The sequence below is a fragment of the Pipistrellus hanaki genome (assembly GCF_964339955.1).
Source record: "Pipistrellus hanaki genome assembly, chromosome: 1".
Taxonomy (NCBI): Eukaryota; Metazoa; Chordata; class Mammalia; order Chiroptera; family Vespertilionidae; genus Pipistrellus; species Pipistrellus hanaki.
The window spans coordinates 53,371,865-53,397,006 of record NC_140503.1 but is presented as its reverse complement, the minus strand read 5'-3'; the positions used below and the strand labels follow the sequence as shown (position 1 = coordinate 53,397,006).

General features: G+C 47.9%; 1 protein-coding gene across 1 annotated transcript in view; it reads right to left on the bottom strand.

Annotated features, from left to right (window-relative positions):
* Window positions 1–15,163: 15,163 nt before the first annotated feature.
* GNB5 (G protein subunit beta 5) overlaps window positions 15,164–25,142 on the bottom strand; it is a 33,915-nt gene continuing 23,936 nt past the window's right edge. Inside the window, exons 6-11 of the mRNA XM_084894546.1 lie at window positions 24,111–24,254; window positions 23,602–23,693; window positions 21,499–21,547; window positions 19,230–19,326; window positions 18,140–18,306; window positions 15,164–16,851 (exon numbers count right to left, since the gene is read on the bottom strand). Of these exons, the coding sequence (XP_084750672.1) occupies window positions 16,840–16,851; window positions 18,140–18,306; window positions 19,230–19,326; window positions 21,499–21,547; window positions 23,602–23,693; window positions 24,111–24,254 (561 nt within the window). The 3' untranslated portion in view covers window positions 15,164–16,839. The remainder of the gene's footprint in view (window positions 16,852–18,139; window positions 18,307–19,229; window positions 19,327–21,498; window positions 21,548–23,601; window positions 23,694–24,110; window positions 24,255–25,142) is intronic.

The following is a 25,142-nucleotide window of genomic DNA, read 5'->3' as shown; positions in this document are numbered from 1 at the left end:
TCAATGGTGAAAATAGATGCAAAAATCCTCAACAAAATATTTAGCAAACCTTAAAAAGATCTTACACCATTATCAATGGGTTAATTCCAGGGATGCAAGGACTATTAAACATCTACAAATTAGAAAATCAATGTGGACACCACATAAACAAAATGTAGGATAAAAATCACATGATCATCTCAATAGAAAAGCATTTGCCAAAATTCAGCATCCATTTATGATAAAGATGCTCAAAGTAGGTATAGAAGGAAAGTAGCCTATCTAACAAAGAGGTGATATGCAAATCGACTGTCACTCCAACACACAAGATGGCCACCCCCATGTGGACACAAGATGGCCGACAGGGGAGGGCAGTTGTGGGTGATCAGGTCAGCAGGGGAGGGAAGTTGGAGGGACCAGGCCTAAAAGGGAGGGCAGTTGGGAGTGACCAGGCCAACAGGGGAGGGTAGTTGGGAGGACCAGGCCTGAAGGGGAGAACAGGTGGGGGTGACCAGGCCTGCAGGGAGAGTAGTTAGGGGTGACCAGGCCTACAGAGGAGGGCAATTGGGGGTGACCAGGCTGGCAGGGGAGGACAGTTGGGGGAGACCAGGCCAGCAGGGGAGAGCAGTTAGGGGTGACCAAGCCTACAGGGGAAGGCAGTTGGCGGGGACCAAGCCTGCAAGGGAGGGCAGTTGGGGCAACCAGGCCTGCAGGGAGGGGCAGTTGGGGGGGGGGCATTGGGAAGGACCAGGCCTGCAGGGGAGAACAGTAGGGGGGAAGCAGGCCTGCAGGGGAGAGCAGGTAAGGGGTGACCAGGCCTGCAGGGCAGGGCAGTTAGGGGCAAGCAGGCCTGCAGGGGAGGGCAGTTGGGGGTGACCAGGCTAGTGGGGATGAGAGTTGGGGTGGCCAGGCCAGCAGGGGAGGGCAGTTAGGGGCAATCAGGCCAGCAGGGGAACAGTTAGGCGTCAATCAGGCTAGCAGGGGAGTGGTTACGGGTGATCAGGCTTGCAGGCGGAAGCGGTCAGGGTCAGGGGCAGGCAGGCAGGCAGGCAAGCAGTTGGGAACCAGCAGTCTTGGATTGTGAGAGGGATCCCAGATTTAAGATGATCCAGGCTGGGCTGAGGGACACACATCCCCCACCCCCATGCATGAATTTCAGGCACCGGGCCTCTAGTCTATAATAATAAAAGTGTAATATGCTAATTAGATTGGACAGCTGAATGACCTTCTGGATGTCATTTTGGACATCCTTCCAGATGAAGCCCCGGTGGCAGGGGCTGAGGCAGAGGCAGTTAGGGGTGATCAGGTAGGAAGGTGAACAGTTAGGGGTGATTAGTCAGGCAGGCAAGTGGGTAGGGGTGATCAGACAGGCAGGCAGGTGAGTGTTTAGCAGCTAGTGGTCCTGGATTGTGAGAGGGATGTTTGACTGCTAGTTTAGGCCCGATCCCACTGCAGGATCGGGCCTAAACCAGCAGTCAGACATCCTCATAGGGGTCCCAGATTGCAAGAGGGTGCAGGTTGAGCTGAGGGACACCGCCCCCCGCCCCCCGCCGTGCACGAATTTTGTGCACTGGGCCTCTAGTGGGGTTATGTTTGTTGTAAGATATGTGTAGCCTAATGTTTGTTAGCTTTGTGGTCTGAAGTGTTTATCTCTCAGCAGATTCCTAAATAGACTGAATCCTTTGTTCCTAAAGTGTTCTGAGATGTGTGGTTAAAACAACCATTATCCCCTAAGATCTACTTTTAAGCCTAACATCCCCTGAAGATATCAACTGCATGTATGGCCTCTAGAAGTTAGTATGCTAAGCTGACCAACATGATGGTAGTAACTAGGGTTTGTCTCCAAAGACAAAAATTGGTTAGCATAGCAGAAATACAAGCTACATAGGCATGTTGTAAAGCCGTCTGAAAGTAACTCAGAGCAAGTTTTGTGAACAGAAGTGTAGTGCTCTAGTCACATTCTGCTTTAAAAGGTTATGGCAAATACAAATTAAAAAGAAAAAAAAAATCAGTTTACGAAGAAAAGGAAATTTGAGTCCCAAGTATCTTTAGGTACAGCCACATGGTGTGACTTCCGAAATGTCACACACCTGAACTGTTTCTCTACCCCAAATCTCTGACCTCTGTGCTTCAGGGAGGTCTTCTCTTCCGGGCAGGCTCTCTGTGCAGTGGAGATACCCAGGCAGAGTAAGGTGCTCACCTGAGAGTGTCTATGGCAATCCTGGACTTGGGTCCTGTTAACGTCACTTAGGGATGGGCCTGTTAGGCCAGGTCTGGGTCATGTTCCTGATGTTGGAGTGGGGCAAAGTGTGGAGAAGTCAACTCCACCGGAGCCAGATGTCCTAAGAACAGAGGAGGAGGAGTTTCCCATAAGAAAAGGGAGGTGTCATGGGAAAGGGCTTCTGGAAAGGCAGAACAGCCTCTCCAGGTTCCATTCCCAATAGCAACGGAACTCAAAGAGTTGGAATACCCTCAACAAGAACATAGGACCTATATGATGAAAATGACGAGAACTAAATAAATGGAACAGCAGTTTGTGTTTGTAGAAGACACAATATTGTAAAGATACTGCTTACTTTAAAGTTGATGTGTAATCCAATACAATCCTAATAAAAATCCTAAAACAATGTTTATTTAATGGGTTCTTTATAAACTGGCTTTTAAAATTTACTTTACACAATTCACACATATTATAAACATAGTAATTGAGACCAAGTGCTATTGGTAGAGGGAAAGGTAAGCCAATTAACTAGAGCTTACTAAGTCAGTAGGGGAAAAATAGGTATTCTATAAACAATGCTGAAATACGTACCCTGATTCTTTTTTTTTTTTAGAAGAAATAAGTCCCACTCACACTACACTAAAAGAATTCCAGAATGGATCAGTGACCAAGAACATAGAATATGTTATTCATGGTTTAGTGAAGCAGAGAGCTTATCCCTGCTTCACTAAACCACGAGTAAACATATAGAGCACCAGGAGTGGAGGGCCCAGCTTCTTCAATCACCAATTCATTAGAACCAAGAACAACTGTAATTCTTTCCAGGGCTCGCTCAGCCTGTTATCTTGAGCAGTTTGCCACCACCATTAACACTGACCTCCTCAGCTAAATCAGCCAAGCCCAGCATGTTAGCAGTGATTTGGTCAATGTGAGCCACGGGTTTGGTTCTGTAGAACCAAACCAAAATGGAGAAACAATTTAGTTTGGTTCTATGTCAGGGATAACACAGAGGTCAACACAGGCCCACAAAGGAAGCTTTACCCAATCTTATAGGAATTTACAGCTCTTCCCAGAAATCAGCAGAGGATACTCTCCAACCTCAAGATACCAAGTTTGTTCATGCCATCTCATGAGTCTTGTGCCTGTGACTCAGCTGCCCTGATTCAAATAGGGAAGACCCCTAGGCAACCAATTAGCTGACAAAGCCAAATGACTTCCACATGTACCTCCTAAAACCCCCTTGGTCTGTGAGCAATTCGCAACTCATTGATTCTGTTGCCTTGAGTTTCCCAGCTGGCACAGTGAAGGCCTGGCAATAGAATCATCTTTCTGCTTTGTTTTATTCATACACACAGTTTGTTTTTTTTACAGTTGCAACTGTCTTACAAATAGCTGAACAAAAGTCTTATAATCAAGCATTTATCGAAGGAACCACATAAACAGGTAGAAAGGGCACTGAGGAGCTGGGGTATTGCAACCCCATGCTGGGCTCACTAGTCCAGAGCACCAGTGCCAGGAAGAGGAGGCCATATAACATCTGGCTGTGAAAATCAGCATGGATTCTGTCCACCAGGGAGAGATTGGAGGAATGCTAAAAACCCAGGTGCCCTCTTAAAGGGCTAGCACACAAATTCTCTTGCACAGGCACTCAACCTGGGCTCCAGTAAAGAGACAGTGGCTCAGCAGACTGGAGTCATACAGAGAGAGAGGGGGTTGTGTGGCTTCAAGGGGAGGGATAGAAGGATAGTGGCCATTGTCCTTGTACTGAGTCCATCTTCCATACTGCCCATAAATTCCATCTTTCCCTGGTCGGGCACTCCTCTCGATGCCTCATCAGCCTGAAGAGATGCACTGGCCTCACAACTCCCTGTGGCCTTACCCAGCCAAGCTTGCACCTTGTGGAGGAGGCTGCTGGCTGTGGTCAACCTGGACTCATGGTGCAGACTTTCCTGGATGGCTCTCAAGGAGGTCCATCTCCCCCTTTCTCCCATTCCTTGCACAACTCAACTGGTGCCACCATTCCTGTACAGAGCCCTCCCTCCACATGGCCAAATACTAATTGGCCTTACCCTGATGACTCCTTGAGACCCTGCTCCACACCAAAGACCCACAGGCCCCAGGCGGGTGGCAGCTGTCCTTGGTGCACATTGAGTCTTCTGTTGAGTGGCCTCAGACCCAGTACTTTGTGCTGAGGTTGAATCTCTATCAACCTGGTGAACGCCATTCACCCCTACCTGATGACTCACTGAGAACCTTCCAGATGCACCTGCTAGATACTCTTTCAGAGAGAATTTAACAAACAGCCAGCTGGTGGAGGCAGATTTCAGGGTGCTTTGGGTCTTTTGCTGACCTGACCCAAGGCTTGGTGCTAATAAAAGCCAGGGTTGGTGTGCAGCTTGGCCCCTCCCGTGCACATCCAGGACCAGCAGAGGCAGCTACCAACTGTGGATTGCTTTGGCAGCATCTGACAATGACTTATTATCACTGGGGTCCCTTCCAGGAGGCTCCAGAGCCAACACACCCGGTGGCAGGGTATGACCACATCAGAGTATGACTCAATTAGCTTCACGGTGCACATCCCAGGGGAGATCTCAGCAAGCACAGGACCTTCTGGGTGAATTCTGTTATGTGATCAGCATCCACGCAGCAGTCACACCCTTTTTTTTTATTTTTATTTTTTTAGAAAGAGTAAGAGGAGAAAAGACAGAGAGAGAGACATTTATGTAAGAGAGACATTAATTGGTTGCTTCCTGCACACGCCCCAATCTGGGCCCTGAGCCTGGGCGGAGCGAGCAACTGAGGTACATGCCTTTGACTGGAATCAAACCTGGGACCCTTCAGTCTGCAAGCCAATGCTCTATCCACTGAGCCAAACCCATTTATGATAAAATAAAGGCCTTTTATGGCAAACCCACAACTAATATAATACTAATGGCTTTTTTCACAAAACTAGGATAATCCAAAACTTTATATACAACCACAGAAGACCCCAAATAGTCAAACCAGGCCATCTTCTTTTAAAAAATATTTTTATTGATTTCAGAGAGGAAGAAGAAGAGAGAGAGAGACAGAAACATCAATGATGAGAGAGAATCATTGACCGGCTGCCTCCATCCCATCCCCTACAGAGGATAGAGCCTGCAACCCAAGCATGTGCCCTGACTGGGAATCGAACCATGATCTCCTGGTTCATAGGTTGATGCTCAACTACTGAGCCACACTGGCTGGGCCCAGACCACCTTCTTATACCATACATTAGAATAAACTCATGGATTTGAGCAAGACTTAAAACTATATAACTTCTGGAAAAAAAACCAAAGACAGTACATTGTCATACATTTCTTTTAGCAATTTTTTCCCCCTGATACATCTCTTTGGGCAGGAGAAATAAAAGAAAAAACCAAATGGGACCACATCAAACAAAGTTTTATGCATAGCAAAGGAAACCATTAACAAATGTAAAGACAACTTACTGAATGGGAGAAGCTATTTGACAATGATACATCTTATAATGGGTTAGTGTCCAAAACTTATAAAGAACTTACTAGTATACAACACCAAAAACAAACACACCCCCAAAACAAAAAACAAAAACAAAAACAAACAATCCAATCAAAAAATGGGCAAAGGACCTGAATAGACACTTCTTCAGAGACATACAGATGGTCAATAGACATGAAAAGATGCTCAACTTCACTAATCAGAAAAATGCAAATTACAACCACAATGAGGTATCACCATATACGGTGGGGATGGCTATCAATAAGTTTACAAACAAGTGTTGGCAAGGACGGGTGGAGAAAGGGAACCCTCGTGCGCTGCTGGTGGGAATGTACACTGGTTCAGCCACCGTGGAAACCAGTATTGAGTTTCCTTAAAAAATTAAAAAATGGAACGGCCTTATGACCCAGCTATTCCACTTCTGGGTATACATCTGAAGAAACCCAAAAATCTAGTTAGAAGGATTATATACACTCCTATGTTCACTGCGGCATTATTTACAACTAGAGGCACAGTGCATCATGCACTGGAGGGGGTGTCCCTTAGCCCGGCCTGCCCCCTCCCACAGTCCAGGAGCCCTCAGGGGCAGGAGGTGATCAGAGGAAGGCGACACCCCCATCACACTTCTGCTGCTGCCAATGCTGGAAGCACAAGCCTTGGACGGCCCTGGTTACCTGAGCCTTGGGTGGCCCTGGGCAGCTGGGCAGCTGCCATCCGAGGCTTGCCTGGGCCTTGGGCTGGCCCTAGATAACTGGGCAGCCACCATCTGAGGCTTGCTTGCGCCTTGGGCTGGCCCTGGGCAACTGGGGGCTGAGGGTGGGTCTGGCCACACCACGCACCTGGCACCCCTCCAGTGGCGCTGAAAGGACTGAAAAAGACACAGGGGGTGTCGCCTTCCTGGCGGGGCTGAGGGGACTGGGCGCCATCATCTTGTGGCTATGGGTGCTGCCATTTCTGTGATGGCATGATGGTCAATATGCATATTCCCTCTTTATTAGATAGGGTAGCCAAGATATAGAAGCAACCCAAGTGCCCATCAACAGACAATTGGATAAAGAATATGTGAATATATATAAAATGGAATATATATATAAAATGGAATATATATATATATATATAAAATGGATTACTACTCCACCATAAAAAGAATGAAATATTACCATTTGTGATAGCATTATGGACCTAGAAGGCATGGCACTAAGTGAAATAAAGTCAGAGAAAGACGAATACCATATGATTTCACTTATATGTAAAATCTAAAGAAAATAAGAAAATTGAACAGACTCATACAGAGAATATGCTGGTGATTGTCAGAGATGAGGGAGGTTGAAAAAGGTATAGGAATTAAGGACAAATTTGTAGTCACAGAATAGTCATGGGGATGTCAAGTACAGCATAGGAAATAGTCAATAAGATAGTGATAACCATGCATGGTGCCAGGTGGGTACTGGAAATATCTGGAGGAATCCTTTTTAAAGATTATGATTGTCTAACCCAGGGGTCCTCAAACTTTTTAAAGTGGGGGCCAGATCACGGTCCCTCAGAGAGCTGGAGGGCCGGACTATATGAACTACTAATTCCTACTGTAACACCTCGGCTGCGCTCACTGCCCAAAAAACCTGGCGGGCCGGATCAGACTCCTCTGCGGGCCGCATGTGGCCCGCGGGCCGTAGTTTGAAGACCCCTGGACCCTATGCTGTGCACCTGAAACTAACGCAAAGTATTTAATGTGAGCTGTAATTGAATTTAAAAAAAATAAATGAACAAACGAGAAAAAGTAACTTATAGATACAGGGAACAAACTGATGGTTGCCAAGTGAGAGGAGTTTTGGGAGGATGGATGAAAAAAAAGGGGAGGGATTAATATAAACTGCCACTTATAAAAATAGTCATGGGAATGTAAAGTACAGCATAAGTAATATATACTAGTATATATATACACATATATATATATACATATACATATATGTGTATGTGTGTAGAATCAATAATATTTTAATAACTGTATGGTGTCTGATGGGTAGTAAACTTAGGGTGAACAGCTAAGATATATAAATGTCTAATCATTATCTTGTACATACATCAACTGTAAAAAGAATTGTACATGTTGTATTTAAAGAGATAATAAAAAGGAAATTGCCATCAATTCAAGTTATTTTAAGACTAAAATAAAGGCTTATTGTATCCTAAAGGAAAACCAACTAAGGTTGTTGTTGTTTTTTAAAGACTCATACATTTATTAAAACTTTGACGACATTTAACAATTTATTAAAGTCAGAAAATATAAATTCTTAATATTAATTCTAGAAACGAGAATTCAATTTCAAAGGCTTTAGAAAGAATTCCTTATGAAGATGTTACTATTACATTCTCTGTTAGCCTGGTACTTACAGACTTTGATATCATTTCACCATTTCACTCCCGACCCAGCAGTAGCAATGAGATTGTGGATAAATGAGAGTCTCATATTTATATTTATCTAAATGCAGTACATTAGCACCAGGTTTCCCATTTACAATTTTTTGGAGCAATAAGCCTTTAGATTCCCATTTTTCTCAGACAGGGAAGAGCCACACAAGTGCCTCTAACACTCCTTTGAGCACTTAGGTATTAAAGCACCGGCTGAATTGTCACCACAGGACTCCAAATAGGGAAGCAGGTAAAAATGTCTCAGAAGGTGCCTTACTCTGTTCTTCCACATCTCACATTCGCTTGGCTGGTCACAGGTAGGCGGGTAGAAATAGGATAAAATTTTTGCATCTCAGTTTTTAAACCAATAGATTACTATTATGAGTGCAAGGCATGACAGAAGAAATGGAGCCATCACTTCCCTTCCACATGACCGTGTAACTCTGAAGAAGTGGCAAAAGCCATCCTGTGAGGGGGAGGGAGAAGAGGGAAATTAGATTGTTCCATAATGCTCCAAACCTGAACTCAATAAAAGACACAGGAGGTTCAAGATGAAACAGTAAGATAACTCCTAGATTTTAAAAGTTTAAAAAAAGGAAATACCAAATAGGCAACCTGCAATGAGGAACTTTTGATGAGTTCTGAATTGTAAGTAATTCACTCTGGGAGAGAGAAAAAGACATACAGGACACTTCAGGTTGTCACTTAGAACAGGAATACTCTTTCTTTTGATTCACTTCTCTCAAAACCCAACAGCGAGGGAGACTCCTAAGGGGCATACCTCAGTCTTACTGCACTTCGCTTTATTGGACTTCACAGTGTTGTATGATTTTTGTCTTGTTTTTAAACACAAATTGAAGGCAAGACCTTCTACCACAGAGAGAATACACTCACTTTATTGCGGTGTTCTGCCACTGACCCACAGAATCCCTGACTTAGGCCTCTACGTTTTGTTCTTTCCTGAGCCAAGGACAGATTGTTCTTTCCTGAGCCAAGGACAGACGTCACGTGGGAAACTGCCAGATCACCAGGTTGAAAGCTATCACCTGAAACGCAGCAAGCAGCTCCATTCAGAAAAGTGGGGAGAAAGCGAATTAGAGTTCAGACTCCAGATTTTAAGGGCATCTGGGAGAGTGGTGGGCATGCCCCGTTTATGCAATTGGGAAAAATGTGTCTTCATGTTAAAAGGGTAGTCCTTTGCTAATGTTGATTAGCTAAAGAGCAAAAACAATGCCCTCCTCCTCCTGCCCCCCCCCACGCCCCAATTTAATCAATTCCCTCTAAGCAGAGGGCTTTTAGGGGCCAAATGCCTTAAGACCATCAGCTCAGGTGGGGTTCTTAGAGTTCACAGGTTGCCATGATTGAAGACAAAGACACACACACACACACACACACACACACACACACACACACTGCAAAGTATGCAGGAACTGAAGCTTAACACCCAAAACTGTTTATATTATACAAAGTCAAGGTTCTGGATACTGCCTGTTCTTCACAAATGGAGCCCAATTCATCACTACGAAACTGCCAACATGAGGCTAAATTTCCTACAACGTCTTGCCTAGCACCCTGGATTGTTTTAATGGCTGTTTTTAAATAGTTTTGGCTCTATTTATTCTATAATCTGGGTTACTTCAATCGTTGATTCAACTCCAATAAAGGTGAGAGGAAAGAAACAGGGATCTCGCTCAGAATCCAAGAGACAGGCTGCCCTCTTACTGAAAGATGGGGGCTTGACTTGCCCTCAGCATGATTTGGGAGCCGGAGGCCAAGGGCCTGGCCCTCCCGCCCAGCGATTTTCAACTGGTGTGCCGTAAGGTTCTTTAAAACATGCAATACCCAACTATTTAGTCAGTGGCACTGGCCTCTTTTCCCTTACATTATAAAAAAAAATTTTTTTTTAAATGACAACATAAGAATAGCTATCCAGTGTGAGTGAATCAAAATTATACCTTCTTGTTTTGGTCAGATTGGCAAAAAAACCCCACAAAAAAGTAATGTAGCTTTTGGGACGGAATTGTAGGAGTGGGACAGAACTTTAGTAGTTTATGTGTGCCATGAGAGGTTGGAAATCGCTGCTCTAGCCTGCACCGCCTACAGAGACCAATGAGATACAGCTGAGAGCCAGGACGCCTCCTCGGTGCGCTCACTTAGGGCTGAGGGCGGTGCGTTTGAACTTAAGGAACCTTGAGTCAGCCCTGCCCCTGGGTGACCCCGCACACTCACCAGAGGTGTGAAGGCGGGAGAAGGGCATGGCTTTCATTCTAACGTTTTTGGCTGGTGCTCTCCAGCCCGCACGCAGAGCTGCGAGTGCATGAGGGCGCTTCTCTCCAACGAGGGGCTCAGAGGAGGCTCAGGGGGAAGCACTCACCTGGCCCAGGGACCTACTGCTGGCTTCACCAGCTTGCGGATCTCCCAGGACCAAAAGCACCGAGGCCGTACGTGGGCGCATCCCCAAACCCGGAGGGGCTGCAAACTTAAGTCCGGCGCGGCTGCTCCGGAGCGGGCGAGCCGGAGAGCGGCCCAGAGAGAAGAAACCCGGGATTCAAGGCCTGACGCCGCCCCGCCCCTAGGTCCCTGTGGGGGCCAGCTGCGTGGGCGGGCCCTGGGCTGCCGCCCGGCACCCCGCAACCCCGCACCCCGCCCGCCCCGCACAGGGCTCCGCGCCGCTCACCCAGCCGCCGTGCGCCTCCAGCCAGGCGCGGTGCTGCCCGGTGAGACAGGCGCACAGCAGGGCCACCAGGTTCTGGCAGTCCTGGTCCACCGTGGCTTCCCAATTTTTCAGCGCCCACGGGTGGCTCGTCGGCGGCCTCTCCAGCAGGAACCCCGCGAAGGCCAGGAGCGCCACCACGCGGCCCCAGTCGGGGCCCGGGGGGTGCAGAAATACTTTCTCCATCGCGTTCGCCACCAGCTCCACGCGGTCCCCCGAACCCAGGTGGTGGTAGCGGGTCCAGGAGAGCTGGTATTGCTCCTGTATCTGGGGGGTCAGCGAGCGCACCACCGCGGCCTCCAGCGAGCTGGGCGGGCGCGGGGCGCGGCCGGGCCTCCGGGCGCAGTGCTCCAGGTAGTCGGTGAGCAGCCGGAGGGTGCGCAGCTCCAGCGGGTCCTCCGTGGCCGGCGGTGGCCCGGGCATGACCCCGCCGGCTTGCTGGGCCTGGCGGCGCTTGCCTGCGTCGGGATGGGCAGTCCGGCCCGCCCCGGCCGGGGGCAGCTTTTCTAGGCCCCAGAGGAGCCTGTGATGCACATCCCACCCGCACCTGTGGGGCCGACAACGAGGCGCAGCAGCGCGCGTGCAGGCACGTGTGCACGCGGTCATCAGGGCGGAGGGGGCGTCTTTGGGGTTGTTCCCTAGCTCTTGACTTGGGGCCCAAGAACCCGGAGGGCACAGTCTGGGAAGTTGGGTACGGTAGACGCTTGCCTTTTCTTAAGGAGAGGCTGACGAAGGCTACACACAGCCGCCACTGGCGAGGATGGATGACCAGTATCTCCCAACTGGACCGGAGCAGCCAGGTGTCTGTGGGAGATACTCTTTTCTTTAAAGAATATTTACTAATTAAATTGATTGGGGTGTGTGTGTGTGGGGGGGGGCATTGGTTGACGAACATAGAGGTTTCAGGTGGCCTTCCATGTTACAAGATCTGTATATTGCCTGCCATCCAAAGTCAGATCTCCTGTCACCTTAACTGGGACCCCCCCTCACCCCCAACCCCCTTCCCTCTGGCAGCCACCACACTGCTGCTGTTTGTGTTCACGAGTTTCAGGTTTATATCCCACCTATGAGGGAAATAACATGGTTCTTAGCTTTTTCCTGACTTATTTCACTTCGCATAATGTTCTCTAGGTCTATCCATGTTGTTGCAAATGGCGCTATTTCACCCTTTCTTATGGCTGGGTAGCGTTTCATTGTGCATATGTACCACCTCTTTATCCAGCCCTCCACTGCAGGCTGTTTCCATGCCGTGGCCTTTGTGAATAATGCTGCAATGAAAATAGGGATGCATATATCTTTGTGAATACATGATTGAGATTTTTTTTTTTTTGGGGGGGGAATATATACTCAGGAGAGGGATTGCTGGGCCATATGGTAGCTCTATTCTTAATTTTTTGAGGAAATCACTAGACTGCTTTCCATAGTGGTTGTACCAGCCTGCACTCCCCCCAGCATAGGATGAGGGTTCCCTTTTCCCCACAACCTCTCCAACACCTGTTAGTGCTTGTTTTGTTGATAATGGCCATTCTAACAGGTGTCAGGTGGTATCTCATGGTAGTTTTGATTTGCATTTCCCTAATTGCCTGTGAGGTTGAACATCTTTTCATGTATCTAATGACTGTTTGTATGTCTTCTTGGGAGAGGTGTATTTTCAGGTTCTCTGCCTGCTTTTTGGTTGGGTAGTTTGTTTGGTGTTGAGTTTTATGAATTCTTTATATATTTTGGAAATTCAACCTTTGTTGGAGCTACTGTTTGCAAATATCTCCCATCTGGTTGGCTGCCTCTTATTGTTAGTTTCTTTGGCTGGGCAGAAGCTTCTTAGTTTGACATAGTCCCATTCATTTATTTTGGCCTTTACTTATCTTGCCTTTGGGGTCAAGTTCATAAAACGTTCAAGTTCATAGTATATTCACAGGGTTTTTTGACCATTCCCACTATCTGCTAGAATCCCGTTTCCTCAAAGGAAATATCATATCCATTAGCAGTCACTCCCCATTCATCCCACTCTTGGCCCTAAGTAACTGCTAATCTGCTTTCTGTCTTTATGGATTTGCCCATTCTGGACATTTCATGCCCTAGGCCCCAAGGATCTGTATTTTTAACTTGTTGATGAGTCAGCAGCCACCTTTGGGCAATGCAGATCTGCAACTCCCTGCTCAGTCAGCTCTCGTGGACTTGGGGGAAGCCAGGTGAAATGATATGGTCCCCACCCCAACCGCAGTGAATCTTCTAACGGATCAGCTGGGTTTACTTACTCAGGATTTCAAGTGTCCTCCTTTGAAAAGATATTAAGCCGTTCACAGGCCTCAGTTGGTCTCTAGCCTTTCTCATTGCCTCTCCAGGCCTCTTACAGAGCCTGTGGTCACCCCAAAGCCTCCTCAGAGACCTTCTTGTTAAGTCCTCTTTCCCCTAATTACTCTCCTTTCTTCCCCCTCCCCCCCACACACCCCCTTTTCTAAGCTCCTTACCAGGGCCTTCCTGGCCTCAGGGAGGCCTCCCACAGAGGTGCTTAAAAAGAGCTCCTTAGCCCAGATCAGCTGTTTTCAAAGTGTGGTCCCCACCTGAGGATCCCCAAGGTCAACACTTTTTTCATGATAATAACACCTTTTCTTTTTGTATGTGTGGCTTTCTAAATGCTCCTTCTCTCAGGAGTTGTCTAGTGGAATGGGTTAGTGAGTCTCTATTCTTGTTTTACAATTTTTCTCAGTTTTAATTACTAATGATAAATATTGACAGATATAATCCACTCAAAGCTCTTTGGGGTCTTCAGTTTTTAAGAGTATGAAGGGATTGTAAAACCAAAAACTGAGAACCCGGGCCCAGATGGTTTTCTAATTGATGATAATTACTAATTTGATAGTTGAAGGAGGCTGCTTATGGAGGGGAGGAAGTGTGTGTGTGTGTGGGGGGGGGGGGGACAGAGAAGAAAAAGGAAAGGAATGGGGAAAAGGGAGGGATGGGGTGGAAAGGGAAGAGAGAGAGGAAGAAAAGGAGGAACAAGAAAGGAGACAAGGAGAGAGGTGGGATAGGAAGAGAGGAGGGAGGAGATGGGAGAAGAGAGAGAGATAAGGGAGAGGAAGTAACAGGAAAGGGAGAAGGGAAAGGGAGGAGGGGTGGGCAGACAGAACTCGGAAGCAGGGGATGGACCCTAGTGGAGATGTGCCAGGCTGAGCTAGGTACATACTGTAATGCTGTCCCATTTCCTAGATGAGGACACTGAGCCGGGGGACATCTGGATGACACCCTGTATCCTGTACAAGGCAGAGCTGGGTCTGAACTAAGGTCACATCCGTTGTCACCATGCTGCCCCCTCTAGCTTACAGATGAGTCCTAATAGTCAGTGTGCCACCTCCCAGCCAGCTGGCCAAACAGCTATGAAAGCCCAGAACGCAAAGGCCTTTACCACCTTTGCTGCCATTAAGCTGCATATAATCCAGGAGAGGGAGTGGAAGAGGCCGAGGGGCGGGAGAGAAAAGGGGTGTGGAGCGCCTGCTGCTGGGTCTTTCCCGAGCAGCTGCCAGGTTTCAGGTCACAGGCCTTTCCCATCACCCCCCACGGCTGCCCACCTCCTCAGGGACTGCCCTCCTGCCTCCGCTCCTTCCCTCTGGCTGGGGAGAGCTATGCACACAGGGGCACATTCCCTGGGCTCCTTCCCCACAGTCGGTTTGGTGAGTTTGCCCCCCAGTCCTCTGAAAAATGACAAACTGGTTGAAAAACTCCACTCGGCATTATTTTCAGTATGCAAAATACAATTTATTACTTGGAGCTTCCCCTCGGGTGTCCATATAGTGTAGTATATTCCCAACCAAGTATTTCATCCATAAATACTAAACAGCGCACACTGCGAGATGAAATACTTACAGGGGAGGTGGCCTACTGCCCGGGGTGAGCAATCTACAAAACACTCCCACAGGGCCCTTCCAGCTGTTTAACTGGGAAGTTACGGACTGTTTTGCACTGAAGACGTGCTCTGCCTCTCCCAACATAAAGCCTGAATTAGCTGTGCAGAGGCAGGCAAGGTCTGTGGGAGAGAGGCAGGGGTGTGTAGCTAGGAGATGAGGGGCTCAGAATGTTCTAGGAGTGCGGCTCGGGGTTCCGTGGACACACTGGGACCTGCCCCCTCAGCAGCTGGGTGGACCTTGTGCCCGTCTCCCAGAGCCCGTCCAGACGGTCCTCTGCGGGGAGAGGAGGTGGCTGAAACGGCCCCTGGGGACCACGTCCCCTTCTTCCCGCTGGGCGCTTCAGAAGCAAGCGGGAGCCTTTCTATTGCTCTCTCGCCGGGGCTGCTGCACAGCAAAACCCTCACAAATGACTGAATATAACCATTCTGTTTATTTAAAAAAAAAACGGTGGAAAAGATGGCCTGACTGGTCCATGATGATACCTGACCAAGTAGATCTGAGGGTGGCCCTGCACCCCCGAGGTTACAGGCGCCAGGCCCAGGCCCATCCGATGGCTGTGCCCGCTCTGGAAGGGCCTCTCTGAGCAGCAGGGCCTGGGGCTGGGCCTGCGGAGCCGGAACTGGCCCTGGGAGAAGGGCCGGGGCCGGGGCCGGGATGGGAGGGGGTGGGAGCGCGGGCCAGGCTGAGAGGAGACCGGAGATCCAGGGGATGCAGCAGACAGCCCTTGGACACCACGGCAAGCCTCACCCAGGAGTGATTTTTGGAATTTGAGGTGACTTTTTACTCCCCTGATGCATGCCATCTTGATGAATAAGAAGTTTTCTAAAACAGAGAATAAGCCTCTCTATACCTTTAGAAACATTTAAAACAAGGGTCTTGTAACAAAGCGCTTGGTATCTTCCAGGAGGAATCGCTGAATTTCAAATAAAGACAAGATATCTTTTTTATTTTTCTCAATATAAAACATTATTTTTCGAAACCTAGCAATTAATTTGCATATGCGATTACATCCATAATGCAATAAATATGAGTAGAATGGATATGGACAAGACCCACCGTAGGCCGCTGAACCTCACACGTCTATACTAGTGATAGGTCTTTCACCGAGTGTGCTGTCCTGTGTTCCACGCAGAAAGGTTTGGTTGCTCTGAGAAGCGTGTGTGTCACAAACCGCGTTCAGCTTTGTCCTTGAAAGAAAATGTTCTGTCCACGTGATCACACTCCTATCACATCATCATCCGATTCATAAAGTGAACCTCCTGTCCACCTCCCTCACACCTGCTTCATTTATAACAGTTCACATAGATTAAAATGTTTTATGTGAAACGAGACAATATGATGCACGACCGGGAAAGATAGCTTTACAATAAAAGCATGTTTCTAAAAAAGCGAATCTGTCTAATTACACTTGGAATTGGAACCTCCTCCCATCACAGACCAGTCACCACGGCCCTCCTCCTCCAGCCACTGAAGCCAGCAGTTCCGGAGGGAGGCCCGGGCCCAGTGCAGCGGACAGAGACCAGGCTCTGAGGTGCTCCGAAACAAATCCGATGCAAAGAAGCCATAGGAAACACGTTAGACGCTGGATTCTGTTGGTAACTGAATGAGCTGAGCCGAGTATAATTAAGTATCACCTTAAAAATGAATAAATTTTAGCCTGGCTGGTGTGGCTCAGTGGTTGAGCATCGACCGGGGTTGTGGGCTCAATCCCCAGTGTGAGGCGTGCAGGAGGCAGCTGGTCAATGATATTTCTATCTGTCTCTCCCTCTCCCTCCCTTTCTGAAATCAATATATATATATATATATATATATATATATATATATATATATATATATATATATATATATATAAACAAATAAATTTTTAAAAAGTGCTCAAAATGAAAAGAACAACAAAAACCCCAGCAACACTGTCCTTGAAGGTGTTCTCCTAGTGCTGAAGGCTGACTGGTACTTTTCCGGGGGTGGTGGTTTTCATAGGAATACTGGAGATGTTTGGTGACCTTTCAGCCACGTTGTGATAAACTCCCAAGTCCTCTGGAAGTAAGATCTATTGACACGTGGCGATTTCAGATTCTAACCTCAGGTTCCTAAAGTGTGCTGCGAGGAAATGATTAAGCCCAGACCTGCAAAGACACAAACAGGTAACTATTAGTTTCTTTAGTACTGAACGTACAAAACCTGAGTTTAAAGGAAAAGTCAAAGTCTCTTACACACACACACACACACACACACACACACACACACACACAGTCCATCCAAAATAGAGCACTTGCATATCTTAGAAAACAAAACTCTTTCCTCTTAGCAACTCATTTGTTCATTTGATCACTCATTGAATAAACAGTGACTCAGTGCCCAGGTGTGTCAGGCACCGTGCTTTGCCCTGAGGGCTGAGAGGAGAAAGGTGAGTGCTGGCCCTGATGCCCCTCCTCCTTAGTTAACTGTCTACGCCATAGACTCTACGGGCATCGGTGGCCTCCTACGTGGGACTCTTAGATTGGCAGCAGAAGCCATTTGTTCCCAGACAGCCCTCTGAGTACATGAACACAACCTGACTAATTTAGGCAACTCCTGACCAGGAAGATGAATGAACTCACAAATCACTTTACTGTGTCTTTCAGGAACTTTGCAAAAGTCCATTCACCCTTTTTATCCTACAAATACACGCGTCAAGCATCCTCTTCCGAAGAGACTCACTTCTCAGAACAACACAGAGCATCAGTGACTGGTCCCTGTAAAAGCCCATCTTGGAAACCCTCCTCCGCCCCCAGCCTGGGTCCAGCAATCCTAAACCCTATGCCACCAGAGTCCCTCCATCAAAAGGTCCGCCTCAGCTCCCTAACACCTCAAGGACCTGCCTTTGCTCTCCCTCCTAAGACACCACTGAGACCGTCAAGTTGGTGGTATTCCACACTGTGGTGAGCTTTGCTTTGCAAACAGTATTTCTAGGAGCCAACACCCGACAAAGTCTTGGAGCTTTTAGAATATATATATTTTTTAAGCCATGAGGACACAAAATCTGACGTATGATTGCCGGGGCTTCATGCCTCCCTTAAGGCCCCTCTGTTGGTTTCACAGGGGTCTGCGACCACAAGTACCCTACAGTTCTAGGAGGCGAGACTGGCAGTCTGTGGTTTGCCAAAGGCTAGACTCAGAAGAGTCATACTTCTAGGGTCACAAGGAACCTCAACTGCATGCTGATACAGAGCTGTGTAATCTACATGTGAACACCTGTGTTGATGGGCACTCACTGCCTCCGGGGCCACTCATTCCTTCCGTGGCTCTGAGTAACCTGAGCTCCATGCAGGTAGCTGTCCAGGCCTCTCCCAGCTCACTCGGACTTCTGCTCTCAGGAAGGCCAATCACCCCTCTTCTCACACACGGAGTAAAATAGAAAGTCTCCCCGCTTACTCTTAGGGTGTGATCCCAGGATCCTGAGCAAAAAGCAGTTCCGTCAGGGGAAACCCGCAGAGTACTAACACGGTTTTCATGTCCAAACAGGATGGAGACTCGGGCCCCCTTGAGCACGTCCCAGACGTTGATGGTGTAATCGTTGTATCCAGCGAAGAGCAGGCGACCTGCAAGCGGGAGGAGGTGACAGTTATTAAACCAGTTCCTTCCTTCCTGTTTTTCTTTGCATGACTCGCTTGCTTGCTTGTTCATCCACTCATTTGTTCGTTCATTTGTTCATTCCTTCAGTAAACAGTGATCTAGTGCCCCCGTGTGTCAGATACTGTGCTTTGCCCTGAGGGTTCGGAGGAGAAAGCACAGTAGCTGCCCCTGTGGAGGGTGGTCTGGGTAGGCAGACGCATAAATCACAGCACCATGTGCTAAGGGCTGTGATGGAGGTGCTCAGTTGTGTGTAAGGTTCTAAGCCATCACAGAGGAAGGGTCAAGGAAGACAATGCAGAGGGAATGACATTTGATGGGCTCCTGAAGGTTGAACAGGAGTTTGCCAGCAGAGGAAAGAGGGAAAGGACGTTTCAGGCAGGGGTAGCGGCATGCATGCACAGAGGCTCAGATGCAGAATCGGGGAGTGTCTGGGGAAATGGAAAGGTCCAGTGACCCAGAGGATCAGTGCTGCCTTAATGTTCACCAGCAGCCTCCCCACCTGTGAGGGCAGAGGTGCCATGAGTCAGGGCATTGAGAAAGGGTCACCCACCCTCCACCTCTGAAAAAAGTCCCTTTTCAGGTGTGAAGGGAGAATGAAGGCTGGGGAAGAAACGCCTCAAGGCCCTGTGCATGTGACTGTCCATCTCTGCCTTGAAGAACAGTTAGATGGGCACAGCCTTCATTTCCCCTGAAGGGTCTGGGGCTGGGCAGCCGCTGAGGGCAGGATAAAGTAGGGCTCACTGGGTGGAGGTGGGGGGACACTGGCACAAAAGGAGACTATTGGCAGGTGGGCCCACAGGAAGTTGAGCTGAGGGGCCTCTTGGCAGAGCTGGGTGTCACTTAGGCCCTGTTTTACAGTCCCGGGGGAGTTTCTGACAGAAAATCTTACCACTGAGGGAGAAGTCCACGCTGGATGCTCCAAATATGATACTCTCCTTGGAGTAGATGGCCACCTCTCTGTCTGCCCGGAGGTCGTAGAGGCGACACTGAGGTGCAAACAAAGAAGCTCTGACTTCTGGCTCCGGTGTGGAGAGGTGACACCACAGAGCCACCAGCAGGTGCCAGAGGCTTGTGTAGTGTGAGAGGTGAGGGAAACCTCTCACGTTTTCTCTCCTAGTGTTTTCTCCCTCAGTCCCAATTCCTATTCATCTCCAATGGAGACTTAAAGATATAGCACATATAGAAGGCTTCCTCAGGTACAAAACCTAAAATGAAACCCGGCCTTTTTTCTGATGAAGGATACATGTTCATTGTGGAAAATTCAGAAAAACTCAAAATGCATAGACAATAAAATAAAAGTCACCCCAAATCCTAGAGGTATTGACTAACATCTATTCCCTTCAGACTTACTTCTGTTTTATGTGTGTATTAAAAAATTAATAATGAAATAAAAAATAACATAGAGTGGATGTTTATTACTTTTCTTATTATGCTATGAGCATTATCTCATATAAGTAAATAATCTTCAAAAAAAAAAAACACCCATAATTAACGTTGTTGTTAGTCTTCATGTAGATATATCAGAATCTAGCCATACCCTGTTAAAAAGATGTTTGTGTCTAATTTTTCTCTTTTATAATAACACTAGAGGCCTGGTGCATGGATTCATGCACAAGTGGGGTCTGTAGGCCTGGCCAGTGATCAGGGGTGATCAGGGCCGGCCAATCAGGGGAGGGACAGGGCATGGGAGGTTGGCCACTGGCCCCCGGGAAGGGAGCCAGCCTTCAGTCCCTCTGGGAAAGGGGCCGTGTCCACTGCCACCCAGTCCCGGTTCCCTGTCCAGCCAGGCGCCAAAGGCCCCGGGCAGGCGGGGTCAGGGGAGGAGGCAATGGTCACGGGCTAGGCATGGGAGGAATGGGCACCAGGCGCTGACGCAGTTGCCGGGCAATGGGAGGTTGGCTGTGGGAATGCACTGACCCCCGGTGGTCAGTGCACATCATAGCGTCTAGTTGACCAGTTGTTCTGTTGTAATGGTCGCTTAGGCTTTTATATACATAGATTCTCTCCCGTGGTGACCATTCTTATGTAAAAATCCCTGATATTTCCCTTATAATAGCTATGGAATAGAATCTTTAGGATAGAATTATTTCCAAGAAATAGCATGCCCAAATCAAAGGATAGAGATATTTTGAAAGTTCTTCTGTCACAGAACTGCTTTCTAGAAGGCTGGTACCCAGGGTCCCGATCAGGCTGGCCCAGGCTCCCCGCGCACCACCTCCACACTGAGCATTCTCCTGCAGCTGAGCACCGATCACTGAAACGTGCATTTCTTGGATTAGAGGTTATTTTGAAAAAATTTTCAGTTTATTTGCCATTTTTGATGTATTGCTTTATAAATGGTCTGCATTCTACTTTCTTTAAAATTGGGGTATATATCTTATTGATTATGCCTCCTCATTCATATCTAGATGATTTCAACTTGGCCTGGCATACCTGTAGCAAAGGATTTTCCCAAAATATATACACTTACATTTGGTTATATATTTTTGACATCTATAAGTTTTAAATTTGTATTTTTATCAAAACTCTCAATCTGATCCTTTGTAATTTCTTCCATAGTACTGAATCAGAATCAAAACTATTATTACTATTATTTAATAATTTATTTGGTATTTTCAGGGCACAAGAAGGTATTTTCTCTTAAAAAAATCAGTGAACATAATTTTTCAATTAGTATCAAAAGCTTTAAAACTAGGCCTATTTTTAACTCAGGAAGTTCATGTCTGAGAATTCATCCTATGGAAATAATGAGAGGCTCCAAAAATACTTACTTACAGCAGTGCTTTTTAACAGGAAAAAAACCCACATACCATGAAAACCTAAATGTCCCAAAATTGAAGACTGGCTACGTAAATGATGGCTTTGTCTAACATGGGAAACTATTCAATCACTAAGAAAAAAATAATATAGGACAATGTTTATTGGCATAGGAAAATGTTTACAATCTATTAGTAAGTGAAAAGAAGCAAATTTTGTTTAACAAGGAAAGAGACGGAAAGGAACTCATCTTATTATGATTTTTCCTGGGTAGGGAGATTAAGGTAATTTAATTTCTCCCCAATGTTTCTTCAACGAATACACATTATTTTTGTAATCAGAAAAAAAGTTATTTAAAATAAAATGAAGGCAGCACATCTCTCTCTCAAATAACAACATACCGTAGCGTCATCTGATCCCGAGGCAAAGGCATCTCCGCTCGGGTAGTACCTGCAGGGGGCGGTGGGGAGAAGGCCATTAGAGCGGGAACTCCCAGCCCCGATGCCCGTCATCACCGCCGGGGAAGGCTGTTCCATGCCAGGCCCTCGGAACCAGAATCTCCACTTCTAGGGACACGAGGGCCATTTGTTATAGAGGCCAGAAAGGGAAGCTCATCCGGCAGACCTGCTGGCCTCTAGTTTTCTTCCCTGTCAGTGGGGGACAGTGGCATTGGCCTTGCAGAGTGTTGGTGAGGAGTAAATGTGATAATACAGGTATCTGTACCAGGCATGGAACACAGGCATGGAACACAGAGCAGGTCCCCGGACCCTTGACCACATACCTCATTCCTAAGACATGGCCCAGAGCTCAGGGGTAAGAAAGCGGTTACAAACACAGACTCTGGAATCAGACACACAGAGCCCCATGCAGATCTCTGCACTGACCGCTCACTACATGGGATTCTTGTGCAAAGGGACTGCACCTCGCACAGCCTCGGTTTCCTCGTCAAGAGGGAATAAGACAGCAACGAATGTGGCATGGTGCCGAATAAAGAGCTTCCAGTAAATAACGATGCTTTCTGTCACCGTCACTCTCTTTTCTATAACCACTCCCCAGAGAGAGGCAGGCCTCAGGGGAGACCTGGTAGAATAATGGCCTTCAGAAGGAGAGGGTCAGGGTAAAGGCAAAAGCATGGGTGAGAGACTGCGCCTTCTTAAGCTGAATTTCATCATAAGGGTTTCCTTGACTTTTGTGGAGATTCTGTCCGGCACCTTAGCAACTTCATTTCTATCTGCAGTAACTTCTGGATCGATTTTCTTTGATTTTCTGGGTAACTGCTACATATTTGCAAAAAGCGATAGCCTTTTTCCTTTTATCTTATCCCATATCTGAGGGCAGGGAGCTAGACAGTTCTTACTAACATTTCTACTACTCAAGTAATTAAGTCATCTCATTTTGTTTTTGCTTTTAAGGGGAATAAGCCTAGTATTGCCCACTAAGCATACTGAAGATGCCTGGGTGATTATATTATATATACTGCCTGGACAGTGTCATCTTCCAAATTTAAAGTCAATATTGACCTCTTTATTAGGATCCAATTCATAGATCCTGCATGTCATTTGGCCCTTTCCATGTCATCCTGTGGAATTTGGGCTCCAGTAACCAGCACAGAAATGCTGACACTCTGGCTATTGCCACTGCTCTGAGTAATAAACTGTCCTTCATCTTGTGTCTTCTGTCTACCAGCAGCTATGAACTTGTGACAGCCTAACTTGATAGCCTGCAGGTCAGGTAAGACCTCAGAACATTCCCAGTTCTAGACAGTTCTGTCTCTACTATGCTTTCTTAGTTCCAGCCGCCATCCTCTCTCTCTTGATCTCACGCAACTTCCTTCTAACCGGATGTCACATATCCTTCCATTCTTGCTCCCCTATAACCTGCTCTCCACTCAGCAGCCAGAATGATCTTTTAAAGCCAAACATAGATCATGTTAGCCACCCTCGCCCCCAACTCAACAATCTGGCCTTTTGTTAGGTCCCTAAACCTCGCATCTCCCCCCAGTTCTTTATAATCCTGGCCTCAACTTAAATATCACCTCCTCAGAGAGGCCTTCCCTGACCATTCTAAGGAACAGTCCATCCCTCTGCTTCTCCTTGTATTACTTTCATTCATAGCACTTATCAGCATCTCAAATTAAATCATACATTTGTTTATTTGTGCGTTTTCTTGTCCCCTCCAGGAAAGAAGAGACTTTGTCTGTCTTATTCACAACTGTATTCCCAGTTCCTGGGACAATGTCTAGCCTAGAAGTACTCAACAAATATTTGTTGAATGAACGAGAAATATTGACTCAATAGGGAGGATGCACCAGTGCCCCTGGTACAATTATATTAAAGTCTCCGAGAGCTTTGGAGCGCTATTCAGTCCCACCACAGAGCAGCCATTCTTGCTGGGAGGCCTCTCAGCCCAGTACGTGAAGCCTGGAGGCGGTGGTGGGCTCAGGATGACCCCAGGCCAGGGAGCCCAGGAGAACAGAGGAGCAGCCGAACACCCTACTCACTGACCGGACACTGTTGACGTCTGATTCATGGGTTTCAAAGGCCTGCACGCACTGGCCGGAGCGCATGTCCCACACCATGGACTTCTTGTCACAGCCCTACAAATGCAAAGTTACCCGGAGTTACGGCCACTGCAAGGACTGTGCACAGACACCATGAGTTCCAGTTATGTAACACAGACCACGTATGCCGGAGACCAGCTTTGCTTCGGGCCCTCGGAAGGCCAGAACCAGATCTCGGATTGGGCGGGGACAAGGGAAGGACCCAGCTTCCCCCTGGAGCGTGCTTTCTTCTTTGGCAGCCTCCTGATTGGGCACAAACTGTCCAGAGCCTGCGTCTCACCTTCCCCATGGCGTGTCCCAGGCCTTCATTTCCCCTTCCTTCCTCCTCCCTCTGTTGCTGCCTCTCTGAGCCAGAGGGGAGAACAGACACACAGTGGCTGCCAGGTGGCCATGGACTGCACCACCACCCTCCCTGGTAGACAAAGCACTCTAGACGTTTCCCTTGGTCTTTACCCCGGACACGAAGGTGTTTCCGGTTTCTGAGGGCGCCAGGTCCAAGCAGAGCACGTCGGCCCCGTGCCCGTGGAAGCTCTGCAGCAGCTGCCCGCTCTCCACGTCCCACAGGGCGCACGTCCCGTCCCCGCTCGCCGTCAGGATCTGACGTGGGGAGGACAGGAAGAGCGTGTCGTCACTATCAGCTCGGTGAGGGGCAAGGCCGCAGGGAAAAGAGGCCCCTTACACACACACACACACACACACACACACAGGCCCCTTACACACACACACACACACACACACACAAGCCCCTTACACACACACACACACACACACACACACACAGAAGCCCCTTACACACACACACACACACACAGAGGCCCCTTACACACACACACACACACACACACACACACACAGAGGCCCCTTACACACACACACACACACACACACACAGGCCCCTTACACACACACACACACACACACAGAGGCCCCTTACACACACGCACAGGCCCCTTACACACACACACACAAAGGCCCCTTACACACACACACACCCAACACCCTGTCACTGCTGCGTTCCTGCTCCTACAAAATAAGACTGTGAACCAAGTAAACAACTTACCAAAACTAACTGCTTGCTCCTCAAGATGGGCTTTGAGACCCTAATCTCACTGGACTCACCAATCCAAAGCTATTATATCGTCAACCAGCTTCTCACTGTGAGAGGTCCACCTTAAAACCACGCAGTGCAGTATCTGAAACCCTCCAAGCAGCCCTCCCTGGTTCCTCCACCTTAAGGCCTAGAGATTCTCAGGCTGGGCTTCTCTCCCTCACTGCAGAAGGTCTAAGGAACTTAGCATGGCCGAATGGCATGTTTTTCTGATGGCCTTGTAGACAAGACACTGGTCACCATGACAGAGTGTGAAAAGTGCTGAGATACAGCTGGGCCCACAGGAGGGGCACCCCACGCACTCTGGGGCATCAGAGCTGGTCCTAGAGGATTGAGTGACCGCTGGCCAGGTGAAGGAGGGCAGGCTCTGCAGTGAC